The sequence below is a fragment of the Neltuma alba genome, unplaced genomic scaffold (assembly GCF_004799145.2).
Source record: "Neltuma alba isolate B1F8T4 unplaced genomic scaffold, ASM479914v2 tig00003280_pilon, whole genome shotgun sequence".
Classification (NCBI taxonomy): domain Eukaryota; kingdom Viridiplantae; phylum Streptophyta; class Magnoliopsida; order Fabales; family Fabaceae; genus Neltuma; species Neltuma alba.
Window position 1 is genome coordinate 1 of NW_021633220.1, and position 15,556 is coordinate 15,556.

General features: G+C 35.0%; 3 protein-coding genes and 1 pseudogene across 3 annotated transcripts; 2 read left to right on the forward strand and 2 right to left on the reverse strand.

Moving 5' to 3' along the window:
- The first annotated feature begins 3,397 nt into the window (after nt 1–3,397).
- Nucleotides 3,398–5,398, forward strand: LOC114741132 ((+)-neomenthol dehydrogenase-like; annotated as a pseudogene).
- A 1,752-nt stretch (nt 5,399–7,150) lies between these two features.
- Nucleotides 7,151–8,206, forward strand: LOC114741133 (uncharacterized protein At4g14100). The gene is made up of 2 exons (XM_028929388.1): nt 7,151–7,732; nt 7,916–8,206. The coding sequence occupies exons 1-2, from the start codon at nt 7,246–7,248 to the stop codon at nt 8,098–8,100; spliced, it is 672 nt and encodes a 223-aa protein (XP_028785221.1). The 5' UTR covers nt 7,151–7,245; the 3' UTR covers nt 8,101–8,206.
- Nucleotides 8,207–8,294: 88 nt separating this feature from the next.
- LOC114741134 (uncharacterized) lies at nt 8,295–9,825 on the reverse strand. The gene is made up of 4 exons (XM_028929389.1): nt 9,531–9,825; nt 9,359–9,417; nt 8,740–8,857; nt 8,295–8,648 (listed from the first exon to the last, which is right to left on the reverse strand). The coding sequence occupies exons 1-4, from the start codon at nt 9,782–9,784 to the stop codon at nt 8,570–8,572; spliced, it is 510 nt and encodes a 169-aa protein (XP_028785222.1). The 5' UTR covers nt 9,785–9,825; the 3' UTR covers nt 8,295–8,569.
- Nucleotides 9,826–11,027: 1,202 nt separating this feature from the next.
- On the reverse strand, nt 11,028–14,633 carry LOC114741135 (transaldolase-like). Its single transcript, XM_028929390.1, has 7 exons — nt 14,455–14,633; nt 14,142–14,322; nt 13,976–14,025; nt 13,004–13,304; nt 12,733–12,921; nt 12,453–12,635; nt 11,028–11,448 (listed from the first exon to the last, which is right to left on the reverse strand). Exons 1-7 carry the CDS (start codon nt 14,493–14,495, stop codon nt 11,209–11,211), a joined length of 1,185 nt encoding a protein of 394 aa, XP_028785223.1. The 5' UTR covers nt 14,496–14,633; the 3' UTR covers nt 11,028–11,208.
- Nucleotides 14,634–15,556: the final 923 nt, after the last annotated feature.

Sequence of the window (15,556 nt, forward strand, 5' to 3'; positions counted from 1 at the left end):
ATCGCTAGCTTGGGCGACGGTGGAATTCCCTAAGCCTTGGATTTCGCTTTCGGGTCCACATTGGAATAACCCACACGATCGACGTCCATAGCCTGGCCAGCCCCAGACATTCTTATATGCCTTCGATTTTGTAGAAAGAAACTCCCAATGGATTTTGAGCTTAAACTAAATTCAAATGCAGCTAGGTGAACTCAGTAGGGTCAAAATGTACAGGTCACAATAACATGACCTCCGATAGACACCTGACTAGTTTTACTACACCTTCGTGTTCAATTATATCCAGAATATCAATAGAAAAATCCTGCTGGGATAGCGATTGAACTGAAGGCCAAATATCGTCACGACGAAGAATTTACCCTGAAACCGAAACTTACAACTGGGGACAGTTTTAACTTCCGCTTCAATCAATATCAGTAAATTGAAGAACAGCGTTGTGTGTACTGGTCCCCAATGAGCCAATTAAACTAGCTTTCTCTTCTTCCTCGACAATTATGGAAGCACAAAGGAAGAAACTTTGACATTGTCCTCCAGAATCAAAGACCTTTCTTAACGTTAATTGTCAAGCACAGTCCTGAATTTGACGGGGTTTTCCACAACAAAGACGGGTGGAGAGAAAAGGGGGAAGGGTAGGGAAGGAAGAAGACAGGATCTTATTGGATATTCTTCCACACAAGTGCAAACATCTGACCTTGAATCCGTTCCCCCATACAGTTGAATGTGATGGTTTTGCCGCTTCCTGTGTACCCCAACGATGGATTTACCGAACCATCACCATATTAAAATGATGCGAGATGTGGGTTGGGTTGGATGGGCTTGAAGTTGAAGGCCTGGACACCTTATATAGCTCCACCGTTCTAGAATTAAAAACCGAGTAAGCCTGTCAGCCGGTGACACAGTGGTTGAAGACTTTTCGTTTCAGTCAAGTTTGGTGATTGGTATATTAGTTTTCAATTAGGAATGTGATAATTTCAAAATCTTCATTGAATCTTGGTCAAAATAAAATAGGAAATTCTCAGCGTATGGTAAATGCAAGAGCAGTGTTTTGATTTACTTTCTTATTTTATTTGGATGTAGTGTGTAGTTTTTATCTGAAATAATTAAAACTTATCATTAACTAAATCGTTATGATTAAAAATAAATTGATTTATCCATTGGCTGAATGAATATTAATTGATTTAATATATTTATTTCTTATTTTTATTAGAATTAAAAGTTAAATTTTTAGTTTAGAGTTGTTGTGAAGAGGATTGGATAAATATTAAATAATTTGTATGATAAATATCTAAATTACACGAATAATGTAAATACATTGACGATTATTTAAAAATATATGTTACAAGTAATTTACTTAATCATCATTTAAAGTGATGAAAAGATCACTTTTTAAATTTAAAAAATTTTATAGAATAATTTAATAAAATCTAAACGACTGTTGAAGCAAAGAATAAACGTATGAAATGTTTAGATAAAATTAAAAATTTCAATTATATTTTACATTTGAAATATGTCATATTTTAAATATAACACCCACTAGGTGCCTTTTTTTCATTTAATGTGGTCTAATAAATTATATTATTTTGATGAAAGACATAAAATTAAATCTGTAGAGTGATTTTTCTTGGCCAGTTTATTACAGAGATTAGAGAGGACTCCGGTTAATTCGTTTGCTTCAGTTCCTAGATAATGAAAGGATGGCCTTATTTGAATTTTGAACCGCTGAACATAGCAGCAGCCCATAAAAGAAAGTGACTCGCAACAACATCAGTAAGTACATTATAAAAATATTATATTTGTTTTAATAATACTTTATTAAAATATTAAAATTTTAATATTTAATACTCTTCCGATTTTAAATATAGAGACCTTTATACACCACTAGCATAAAGTCTTATATTTAGGACAGGAGAAGTAAACTTAGATACTATTGTTATTTACAAATCTTTACGCACAACTTACAAGTCGATTTTTAAAATTTAGAAATCCTCCAAAATTTTATTGACTCCTAAATTTTGAGTTTTGTGTATATTTTTTTTTTTTTTTTTTATTTCTCCATCCGGTATCCCAGGGCAATAGACATTTTTCAGCCGTGACAGCGGCCCCAGACTAATCCGGATCGAAGGCTTGCAAGGAACCTTTCGGTCGGCGCCCTCTGGCCCCTCAGGGTGCTGCGTTCCCACGACTCGAACACTCGAGACCCGTGGTTAAGTTAGGACAGCCCCAGCCAGCTGACCTAACCCCTCGGGTTGTGTATATAGTATTTTTAAAACTTTAAGTTGTGCGAATAAATATTTTTGCCACATTGTTCAATTAAAAAATTAAAAAAATATATAAATGAATGACAGGATATTTTTGCATAAATAAAACAGCTTAAAGGATTATTATTCTCAAGTTTAGAAAATAGAAAGACTATTTACACAAAATCCAAAATTTAACATTGTTATGATAAATTAGCTTTTTTTCCCCCTCTCAACTTGATTTAATTTTCAAAACATGCCACACAGTAAATGATTAGTTTTCCAAATGTTAGGTGGAATTATGGCATCAAAGTATATGCCTCTCTTTTCTTTGTACCTTCATTTAAATCCTGCATGCTAGGGCTCAATTACAGATGGCTAAATTAGAGAATGACTTTGTCAATAAAAATATATCGAGTATATATTTTTTAGATCACATTCAAATGTTGTCAAAACTTGTCCAATTCAAGAGTCTCCAACATTACATCACCGTTGGTAAAGTTTACTCTTTTGATGATATTTTATATTTACGTTCAGTATGTTTTACATAGACTAAAAAAAATTTAAACTTTGTTAACTCTCATTTAAAATTTATCAATTTTTTAAATTCTTTTGTTTAATATATATATTATACTTTATGTAAAAAAGTCAACACAATAATAAATTAGAAGTAAATTGTACATTTATACGAAAAAAATTTTTATTATCGTATAAATAAAACCAAAAAATCCCCTCTCTATCCTATAAATAAGACAAAACAGTAGTAAACTACTATTATTGCATGTGTTTTGTAGTATAGTACTACAAACACGCTACATATTAATTATTTATATTTTTTTTTTTGTGAAAATATTAATCTATACATTTGAACTACACACATATATGTATAAATATATTTATATAGTCTGACAAAAATAAACTACATGCACATAAAGCAGGGGAATTGATGGCTGTGGAAGGAAGGAGGGAGCCGAGGAAGCGGGAGCAAAGTTAGTGGAAGAGGACCTAAAGTATAGTTCAACGACGTTGACCGAAGAGCATGGACCAGCCACGTGGCACGCGTTGACCAGGCCTTTCTTTGTCTTCCCCAGAGCCACAATGAAATGAAATTTTTTGTTTTTACCCGAAGGAAACGAATCCACCTTCAACTCCGTAACACAGACATGGGGCACAAAGACAAAGAGAAATCCAAAGACAAGAAGGACAAGCGTCGCCAAGAGATTTCCCTTCTCCGAACCATCCCTTATTCTGATCACCAGAGGTTCTTCTCTTCTCTTCTCTTCTCTTTTGAACATACCCGACAGTTATTGCGGTTATTACAGTTTATAAATCATAGTTCAGTTTTTAACAAAAAGAGAGGATTCGCAGGTGGTGGTCCAAGGAGACGGTTGCTGTGGTTACGGGAGGAAACAGAGGAATCGGGTTTGAGATCTCCAGACAGCTTGCTGGCCATGGATTGACCGTTATACTCACATCCAGAGACGCAAGTGTGGGCGTTGAATCCACCAAGGTTTGGCAAAAGGTGGCCTTGACGTCGACTGTCACCAGCTTGACAATTAGACTCCGCATCCATCAGCAATTTTTCTGAGTGGTTGAAAGAAAAATATGGCGGTCTGGATATTCTGGTCAGTTTTAGTTTCAAACTTCAAACTTTGTCCTTCTACTACCTAACAGTTCAAACCGTCAAGATTGGTATTATGATCATTTTTATGTGTGCATCAGATAAACAATGCTGGTATTAACTTCAACTTTGGATCTGATAACTCTGTTGAGAATGCCCGAATCGTTTGTGAGACAAACTATTTCGGCACCAAGAGAATGATTGAAGCTATGATCCCATTGATGAAGCCTTCTTCTCACTGTGCTCGCATTGTCAATGTCAGCACTCGTCTCAGTCGACTAAGTAGCAAGCGAAATGTAAGCAACTAACTCTTTATTTTCGCTTGCGCGCGCGCGCACATATATATACCGTATAGCAATGAATGTATCTTCTAGTTCTAAATATAAGACCCATTTTATAGTGTAAATTACATTACAAAATAGGTCTTATATTTAATACCGGAGGAATATTATGTACAAGTGATTGATTGTTTTTCCCCCTTTAAAGTTCTACTATACCACCCTCTCCTGTTGATTAATCTATGACCTTTTGGTTTTTACTTCTCTTCCATACATGAAAATAATCAATAACATACATATGGAATCCTACAATATGAGGATAACAATGGAAGATTTAATTAAATACTTGCCATGTTAGAGGATCTAAAGCTGTAATTCTCAAAAATTATGAATAATTGACATTAAAAATCATTGTTAGTAGAAAAGAATATCAGAACTTTTTTAATTATGAGGTAGGCATAATGATGACAACTAGAAAGGGTCATCACCAATCAAAAAACCCCCAACAGTAGTGAATTAGATTTTCATTTGTACCGCTCTCACTCAGTCTGCCATCTTGTCAATAACCTTTCATCAAGATAATAAATAACGAAATAGACTGAATATGAACCTTAACTTCAATTGGTTAACAAGCCACACATTCAGGATATTTTAATTGGATAACCAAAACATTATGATATAATATAAAATAATAATTAATATATGTAACACTCATCTCTTCCCTCTCCATTAACAATCTACATCTTCATATCCTTTCCTTTCATTGGAATAGTAAATACACGAAAGTGACTCAATATCAGAAGCATTCTTAGTCCTCTACAGATGTTGTTATTTTGGCTGTGAAACTGATTTATGGATTGAGTGAGTGGCAGAAACTGGAGAATGAAGAAGTGAAGGCACAACTAAGCGATGTGGACAACCTGACAGAGGAAATGATAGATGAGATGGTAAACAAATTTCTGCAGCAAGCAGAGGATGGGACATGGAAGGAAGGAGGATGGCCTCCATCACACACAGACTACACAGTATCGAAGCTGGCTGTGAATGCCTACACAAGGTTCATGGCAAAGAGCTATCAGAGAGGCCAGATGGTGAAAATATACATAAACTGTTATTGTCCAGGTTGGGTGAAGACTGCTCTCACGGGCTATGCAGGGACCATCACAGTTGAGGAAGGTGCCGATACTGGAGTATGGCTTTCCCTTCTCCCTGATCAAGCTATTACTGGAAAGTTCTTTGCAGAGAGAAGAGAGATCAAGTTTTGAGAAGCTTATATTAGTTATAGAGCTTCAATTAATATTGCCGCCACATTTAGTTGCTGCAGAAGGAAAGCTCGATCAGAAATCTGGTTAGTGAATGGGAAGCGACTTGTTCATGTTATTTGCACTGAGATGAAAATGATAGAAACTAGAATGGACCTGATGAAAGTATTGATGTGATATTTAAGCACTTAAATGATCGTGGGTTCAGAACATGTTTGATGATTTAAGCATAAGTTAGCTGGCCAGCAGTTTTTCATTTTCTGGCTTTATGCATCATGTTTACACTTTTATTTATTTATGTATTTATTTTGTTTTCCAGAGTATTTCCTTCTTTTGTATCTGTGATGTTTCATTGTAGTTCAAAGAAAGGACCGATATATTTATAAACGCATTTTATTAACAACACCTTGTAGCTAAGTGGAATGTAAATTCATCAGAGTCACAGTGCGTTCTAAATTTTGTGTGACTATAATTGGAAGATAGTGCCGTGGCTAAGTGAATTTTTGAGGTACATAACTTTTTGTTATATCTATTGCCATCCTTCACCTTCATTATAGAGGAGGGGACGATTATAGGTAAAGGGGTAATGGTGAGCTTTTGCCGTACTTTCCTCTTTTTATACTTTATAATCCAATTGGTTTTTGAATCACATGTCGGGAGAATGAGGTTATAGATCAAAACAAGTACATCAATGAATAATTAATGCCTTGTTAAATACTCCTTTAGTTCTTAAAGTAAGGCCTCATTAACTAATCGAGATGAAGATAGTTAGGATGTTAGTTAACTTAGTTAATATGATATATTTTTTCTAAAAAACCTCCAAACATCTTCCTTAGTTATATATTTTAGAAAATATTAATAAGGTTAATTTGAGAAAAAAAAATTAATAAATATGTGAAAACTCTTTCATATAAACTAATATCAACTCTTTAATTAGGTTTTTACATTAAGAACCCAAGAGTTTTTTTAATTAATATAGAGTGATAAATGAGAGGTGCAATTAGAAAAAATATTAACACCTTGTTAAAAAATTTAAATTTATAACAATTTTCAAAAACTACACATACATGTAAAATAAAAGGGATTTTGGAATAGAAGAAGTAACGGTATTGACTAGAATTAATATATTATTTTATCCAAAATTTGTTTAATTATTTGTGAAAAAAATGTAGACTAATTTTTTTAAAGTATCTGTTTTAATTATTATTTGTATAGGAAACACCCTATTGATCAATAGAAATAATTTGAAAAAAAAAAGGTGCAAATTTGTTTTGAAAGTTTTTATTTAAGAGTACTAGATATTTGAAATTTTTTTTAGTACAAACTTGTCTTAAAATTTTAAAACTGTAGTAATTTTGTCATTTACCATCAAAAAACTATCATTGATAATTAACAAATTTGCATTTTGACTCAAAAATAAATTAAGGCTTTATATTTTGATTTTTTTGTCTACTTCTCCTTTAAGTAGGAATGACCAGTAAACAAGGGAAAATTACAATCAGCTTCTAAAGATGTGATTTAATTACCTCAAAACTTATTAAGAAGTGAAAAGTAAACAATGAACAAGTTATCTCTTGTCATTAAGCTTTTAATAATTAAATTTTTTTTCGTCTTCTAATAAACAATTAATAATTGATTCCATTTTACACGTATGCATAAGAGCGACGTGTTTGTTTTTCATCCTCCCCCACCCAAAAGGGCAAAAGCTGCGATTCACTGTGTGACGAACTAGCGGACTCAGACGAAATCGCTCGACCTCCTATCTCTTATCCTCTCCGATTTTCACCAGTCTCTTCGGTAAATTTCGTTCTTTTTTCGGCCGGGGGGCTTCAAATTCTCGGAAGGCGAGAATGGCGTCTACAGCAGAAGCCATCTCTTTCTCAGCGTTACTCCTGCTCCTTTCGACCTCATTACACTTCCCTTCCCTGGCAGCGACGAACCCGACAGAGGATCCGACTCCGGCTGCTTGGCCTCTTCAATTCCACTCGGTTCTGTTCATGAACAGCACCGGAAAACTCCAGAAAGTGGACCTCTGGTACGACTGGCCCAACGGTCGCAACTTCAACATCATCCAGAATCAGCTGGGAGAGCTCTTATACGACCTCGAATGGGACAACGGTACCTCCTACATCTACACTCTCGACCCTTCCAATCAGAAATGTAGGGTTTTACATTTCCCCGTCGGGATTCTCCGCCCTAATTGGCTCGACGGCGCCACCTACCTGGGCCAGCACCACGTCGATAACTTCCTCTGCAATTTGTGGGAGAAAGTTGACTTTATCTGGTACTACGAGGACGTCCTCACACGCAGACCTGTCAAGTGGATCTTCTACACAGGTACTGTGCCGTTCCTTCCACAATTCCTCGGACATTTGACATCGAAATTAAGCTTGCTATCCACCCAATGTATTAATTTAATATTACAAATATGAATTTATAAAACGATTATATATATATATAGAAAGAAGATGAGTTGATTTGGAATGGGATTATGAGATTTTCTTATATGCGAGAGTGCAGGAATGATTGCTCATGTGATAACATTTGAGGTTGGAGCAGTGCTTGAGGATGAGAAGTGGCAGGCTCCTCCGTATTGCTTTACGGAGGCTGAAGCAAATGATCGTCCTCCGTTAGAAGCTTCTGAAGATGGTGGTTCCCTTGGCAAGTTGATGAGAGAAACATCTAATGCTTTTGATGCTATGTGATTATGAAACTACTACGTCAAATTAGCAATGAAAGCTTTTCTTATATTTTGTTTTGGTCAAGTCGTTGAGCATTGGGAAAGATATATTGCATATGTTAATTTTGAAATTTCAATTGAATAAATAAAAATTTTAGCACAAGAAAGATTCTAATAACACAACTAAAACAAAATTAAGGGTTTCACGGAGGGTTATATAATAACAACAACAACTCTTATTTCACTAAAGCATGAGTCTATAATTAAATTTTTTTTATAGACTTTTAACTAAAAAGTCACATTCCACTGTTATAGTTTGGAGAAAATATTCAATATTGTGTTTTTGCATCAATACTTGTGCTTACAACATTGGAAAATGAAGAGAAGGAACAAAAAGGAGGCAAGGAAAGTTGAGGGAGAAATAATAAGAAGTGGGAATCCAGAGTGCAGGATTCAGACATCGAAGGAACTACAAGTATGGAACCAAAAAGGTCTCAAGACTGGGAGTTCAAATAGAAGTATAAACCAGCAAGGGCCACAATTCCCACCACTACCGCAATAGGGAGTGCCTTCCTGTGCACAGAGACATTACATTGTTACTACACATCCATCTTTAATGCTATGCATGAAAATCATGTATACAAGACTTGGGTTTTATTCTTACCCGACAGCTTCATCTCTCTGAAGTTCAGCTTTCCTTGCCTTTCTCACATCTGTTTTATTTGCATCCTTCGTCACTGCGGGTGCATATGGCTTAAACCTTCGTTTTGGAGCACCGCACACTGCACATTTCAATTCAACAACTCAATTCACAATCAAACCTTCACTCCTAACACCCCAACCATTTTCACCTCAATTTTCAGCATCTATCTCCTAGAAAAATATAGATGTAAACATGATGCTATGTATTGATCTGAAAACCAAACCGTTTGGAATGAATTATAGTAGCTTTTCAATCATGATTTACCAAATACAAGAAAGCATGTGAGAGGAATTTGGGAAGCGTGCTAATAAGTAATTCCAAACGTGATTTTTGAATAATTTTCAATAACAAGTGCAAGACAAAAGCATGTCGACCATTCCCATCATGATAGACTAGAAATCTGTGGATGTGGCTGCTTCACTGTTTCCCCTTCAGAATGGAGAACAAACAGAGATTGTTCACGAACATGATAAAATTACATGCTCTGGCTCGAAAATTGACCAAAATTTAGGAAGGAAGTTCTTAAAAGGGAAAGAGAAAAAATCTGTATATCAGCAGTGGGAGTGAAGTAATTAATTACCGCGGCAGAAGTAATTATCAGGCAATTTCTCAAAAGGAGTTCGCTCGTTGTAAACATAGCTGCATCAACAAAATGGAGAAGCATGAAATTACCACATATAAACTACTATTCCAGTGATCATAATGATGATGCATATGGGACAATGAAAATGAGGGAAAAGATGAGAGGAAACCCGCAATCACGACAGATATAAGCCTGCTTGGAAGCGACGCGCATGGAAATCCTGGGAGTTGCAGAAACAAGATTGCGATGATTGGGAAGAAGCAGGAGATTAACAGAGCCACAGAAGAAGGATGATTTGAGAGCAAAAGACTCGGACGGCGGCCGAAGGCCAGCATTGGTGGGGGAGGCTAATGAAGGAGAAGAAGAAGAAAGGGATTTGGGAGTGTGAAAGGTGGGTGCGGGAACCTGCACGTGCAGGGCCATTTTGGGTTGGAGTTAGGTCTGTATCACAGATACAGAACAGTGATGGAAGAAGAAGGGAAAAAAGAGATGATCAAGAAGATAAGAGAATGGCTCTGAAGCCTACGTGGAAAGCGTGGCATTCACACTCCCACACACACATACACAGACCCTTTTACCCTCACTTTCTATCTCTTCCTTTTTTTTCCTCATGAGGGACGATCTTTGGATTGTACGTTTTTTTTTTCTTTTTTTTTCTTTTTTTTTTAATTTTCAAAGGGAGGAACCATCTTGTTCACGCGGCTGTGTGAAGCCCCTGTTTGAATTAGTGTTTAAAATTATTTATAAGTATATTTTATATAAGTTAAGAAAAAATTTCTCTTATATACTTATATCATATTTTATAAATTACAATTAAAAAATTACTTATAAGTCATTTTAAACTGCTCTAAATAAAATTACCCATGGGTATAATTTACAAGTACTGTGCAAATGTTTGGGCGAAAGGAAAAATATGTTGCAAATGGATGCTGGCCAAAACGATGTTAATGACCACTTTCCTAATCAAATTTTTACTAATTTTAAGTTTTAAGACAAATTAATTATTCAAGATTAAAAAAGAAAAAATTAATTATTGAAATAAATTTGAAAAATCATAAGAAGTTCCAACTTATTCCAATATTTGACCTTGTTTAAAGAAGATCGAATTCTATGTATTTAACTCAATTCCTGTTGGTTGAAATGAGTAATAATTAATTCTTTTCTAATCCCAAATATAACACCTTTATACATACTAGTATGAGAGTCTTATATTTAGAATCGGAAAAGTACCACATTTTGTCCTTGATATAATAAACTAGTTAGGAAATATATTCAATCCTATATGATTGTAACAAATATCCATTTTATTTCCTGTATTTTTTTCAAAATATCCATATTAATTGTAAAAGGTTCAAACATTCAATACACATGATTAAAGAGAATAATTTAAAAACCCCAACACATATTTGTAACAAATAACCAACTCAACTAATTTTTTTGATATCTCCAAATTAGCTATCTAATATTTATAGCAATGATTACCTTTAGTATAGGTTAACATATATTTATCTATTTGACCATGATCCACCACAGAAATTCTCCTATTTAGGGAATTAGGAGTTTCCAAGGTCATTAATAATTCAATTTGCTCTTAGACATCATAAAAAGCACAAAAAATAATTTAATAATATAGTCGGTCTGGCCTTATTTATAAGTTACAAGCAACTTTTGTCTTTCATACGAGTCATTTTAGAAAATCAATAAATCATTAAATCATTAAAGATTTTTTCCCCCGAATTGGCTTTTCATAGAACACTTTTCTCCCATTATTCGACACAAACCAAATATGCTACTCTACACCATTTTGAATTTAGGGTTATGGTGATCATACAGAAAAGAAGAGCAGGCTAAACAGTGATGAATTCTCTAGCCTTTTTCTGCAGGCATTCAAGAACATTGTCAAAACATTTTGTGAAAGAATCCAGCACCTCAGTTTCTAATTGCGATCCAACACCACTCCAATTAATTCCCAATTTCTCTATTGCGTTGTATATGCGCTGGGCCTCTGATACTTCTGCGTCTAGGGTTCTTGAAACAATACCATGGTCCATGAATGCTTTTAGAGCTTGCTCTGGTATGGTTGAAATCTGCACAGACAGCAAACAATGACAAGACAGTGATATTTCAGTCAACTTCCACGTGAATGGTCAACTTTCTCTTACAATCAATCCAAATTAGTTATGATTCTTGCATACTTCCATTGCAAATATAGAAAAATTCCTAGGCAGATGATTCATTTAAAAAACGTTTTGTATAACAAGTCAACCAAGAAAAAGCATGTAACCATGTTGAAATTCTGCCGAAAAGTGTAACCATTAGAGGATCCCGTTGGCATGCTACAATTTGGATATTTTTGTTGTTTGCAAATACAAAGCATCCTGATGAAAATTAAGGCAATATGGGATGTTTAAGTCTTCCATTGAGTCATATAAAACGCCCGGCCTCAATGTGATATTTGAATAGGTTAGCTTTCCTACTTCAATAACTATCCATTAAAAAAAAAAAAAAGTTGTGAACCAAAGTTTAGATGAACTGAATTTTAGGAACTCATCAAGATCAAGATAAGCCTCAAGACTATAAACACTTATTGAGGTACATACAGATTACCTACCAATAAGGTCCACATGTTAAAAATGGAATTCCAATCCATATCTTTACATCGTATGAGTTGTATTCTTACTAATTAGACCAACTTTCATAGGCTTTCACTTAGATACTCATCACATTTAGAGAGAGAGAGAGAGAGAGAGAGAGAGATTATAAAAGAAGACGAGTGTAGATATAAGTGAACTGAATACAAAGTCATACTTTTGTGCGTCACTGTTCTCTTCAACGGCATGATTGTATGATTATAGAGGATCTAATTTATATATTTCAATTTAGATTATTTGCAATTACACGAGTAACTCCATTTGTTACGTTGAAGAATTGCAAGTCTCACACAATCAATTCTATTATGTTACTCTAAAGTACATGATTTTATATGACTATAAAAGATTTAATTTGGAAAACACACACACAATCAATTCTATTGTGCATACTTTAGAAATTCGTCAATGGAGGCAGTAGAAAAGCAAGTGAGATAGCTCACCGTATCTGGTCCAATAAGAGAAGCAACATATAAGGTGTCGGGGTAAGTAGGATTTTTCACATTTGTCGAGGCCCACATCAGCCTCTGCTTTTTGGCACCTCTCTTCTCCAGACGCGCCCATCTTGGACCAGAAAACTTCTTCAGGTAAATCTGGTAAGCTAAAACTGCTTGAGCTACTGCGGCCTAAACAATTTTTAAAACTTGTCAGGGAAAAAGAAGCCAATATTAAAGAGGACAAACACTTGGATTTCCTTCCACTAATTTGATAGGTGCTCCATACCTTCCCTCTCAGGCGTAGAGCCTCATCAGTACCAATCTCTGTAAGTTTCTTGTCAATTACAGTATCTACTCTACTGATGTAGAAAGCTGCCGCACTTTGAACCATGGAAAGATCAGTCATGGAAGAAGCTTCAAGCCCATCTAAGTAAGCATCAATCACTGCTTCGTATCTAGAGAGACAGAATATGAGCTGTTCAAACACAGACCACAGTCATTTTTGTAGCTAGAGAGGATCAAAGTTTCATTACAGGACAATGCACATGAACACTTACAGTGACATTTACACTTATCCCCTGAGAAATGACCTCCTTTATGGAAGGAAGGGATTCTTCAGTTGCTGGAATCTTTATATACACATTAGGGCATCCAACCTTTTTATGGAGCCATTTTGCCTGCTCAATTGTTCCTTTTGTATCATCAGCAAGCTTGGGCGAGACTTCAACAGACACGTACCCATCTTCCCCTTCTTGTTCATCGTAGATAGGCTCCAAGAGCTTGCAGGTATCTTGTATGTCCTTCACAAACCAATTCCAGTAGGCATTTTCTACATCTTTCCCTGACTTAACTAGTTCCCTTTTTGAACACAAATCAAATAAATAATACTACTAAGCAGAAATACACAAGACAGAGAAAAGAGAATACAGCATGAATATTTAACGTGATTTGATTAATTGACTCCTCAAATAGACTTGAATTTTCTTTACCCCATATAAGTTTACGATTCCTATGATTTTTTTAGCAAGAAAATTGCAAACCTCTCTTTATACAAAGGTGAAGAAGAAAAATTTGCCAAATATGGATACAATTATGAATGAAAAAATTATAAAACACTATTAACAAGTCACAATTTTCCAAAACTCTTGTCACAGCTATGCCAATCATATGCTTAAAAACCAACCACTCATCTATTTTCTCAATCTCTTAATTGATGTAGGACCAAGAGAAATAGTATTCAAACAAATGAGTCCCTTATTCAAAGTTCTAAACACCCTTATATTATCCTAAAATCAAACTCCATTGTTAAACTTTTGGGTCTCTCCCCCTTATACGGGAGTCAAAATAGTCCCAATAACGTTATAGTTAGTGTTAGGCTATCCATAAACCCATTAAGCCATAGACCGCAATTTCGACCTGACTTTATAACTAATTACTCTATTTGGCACTTTTTAGCACCTTCTTGCACATGCAATTTTGCCTTACCCTGATAGCAATTCTTGCAATGGTACAAGTACGAAAGAAATTACCTCAATTGGTCGTTGTAAGCATTGGATGACGATATGGCTTTGTCGAAAATCTGCATATTTGAGCACCAAACTATAATAAAAATCCTACTTTGTCACACAGAAATTGGACAAAAACAATACATTCTCAGATAAAGATAGCACTTAATGAAGTGACAACACTAATTACCGCAGGATTGCTGGTGACACCTCTGACTCCTCTTGCAATCCATGGAAGCAAATCTGTAACGGGACGGCAAAGATTATCATAATACGGGCTCTGCTTTTGCTTCTCGTAGAGATCATGCAAAATCGTTCTCTTGGCGCTGGCCCCATTTTTACCATCCATTTTTACCCCCCAACACTTAAAACTGCGATTGTGAAACAGCACAAAACACGAACGAGAACAGAGAAAAGAAAAAATTTGAAAACGCGAATTTCCAGAAAGATTTGGAGCGAGGCGAAGAAAATCAAAGAACTAACTTAAAGGGTCTAGTGTTCACCCAACTTCGCTGACCACCCGAACTTGAATAAGGGGAGACATTGAATCTAACAGTGAAAGCCATTGCAATGGTGAAAGATTCTTACAAGCGCGAAGTTTCTGGAGAAGTCGAGGAGGAGAAATCTAATAAGGAAGGTGCTCTCCAATCAGCAACGCATGGGACGAGAGAGCAGGATAAACAAATATAACTCCACCCCAATCCAACGGGATATAGCGCCTCATCATTGTCAGGTAATAAAATAATAAAGATAAATAGACAAGCAGCCTAAGTCAAATCTGTTAAAATTAAACTATGATCACGGAGTTATTTTAAAGGGTTAAGTTGCAATTTTAACAAAAAAGTTTACAGTAAGGAGTACTGGGCACTATAAAGTTTATTTGGGTGTAAAAATATACATGAAGTTGTCAAAAGGGAGTATCTAGCACCATGCCGTTAACCTCCGTCAGTTTATCATTAGAGGGACCCAGAAAGTCAGTTTTAAGGTGCATTTTTAACAACAAAGTTTGCATCAAGGGGCATTAGGCACCATGAAATTTACTTGGGTGTAAAAATATAAATGAACTTTGTAAAAGGAAAAAAATAACAAAATTCTTCAACTTCCATAAACATCCATTAATTTTATTCTTTTCGATCTCACCAAATGCTATATTTTCTCTCTATAAATATCCACTTCCAAACCGATCCATCTTTCTCTCATCATAGTCAACACACACCCACACACTCTCTGTCATGTCGTTTTCTAAGCCTCCAAGCCTTTTATATGTATTTAAGCAAAACACATTTTTCCCTTCTAGGATATGAGGTTCATTACTTGCACCCGAGTACTACCTCCAGTCCTTAATATAGGATACAATGGACTAATTTGAGGATATTAAAATAAATAAATAAGTTACATTAAATATTATATTATTTATTTATTTGACGCAATAGCATATAGTACATGATCTTTCTAAAATATTTATATGCATCATTAAATTATATATTAGTTTACAAGCCAAGAAAATTAATTTGGAGAAAAAACAATAAATATAATATTTTAAAGTAATTTATTTATTTATTTTTAATCTCCTCAAATTAGTCCATTGCATCCTATATTAAGAAC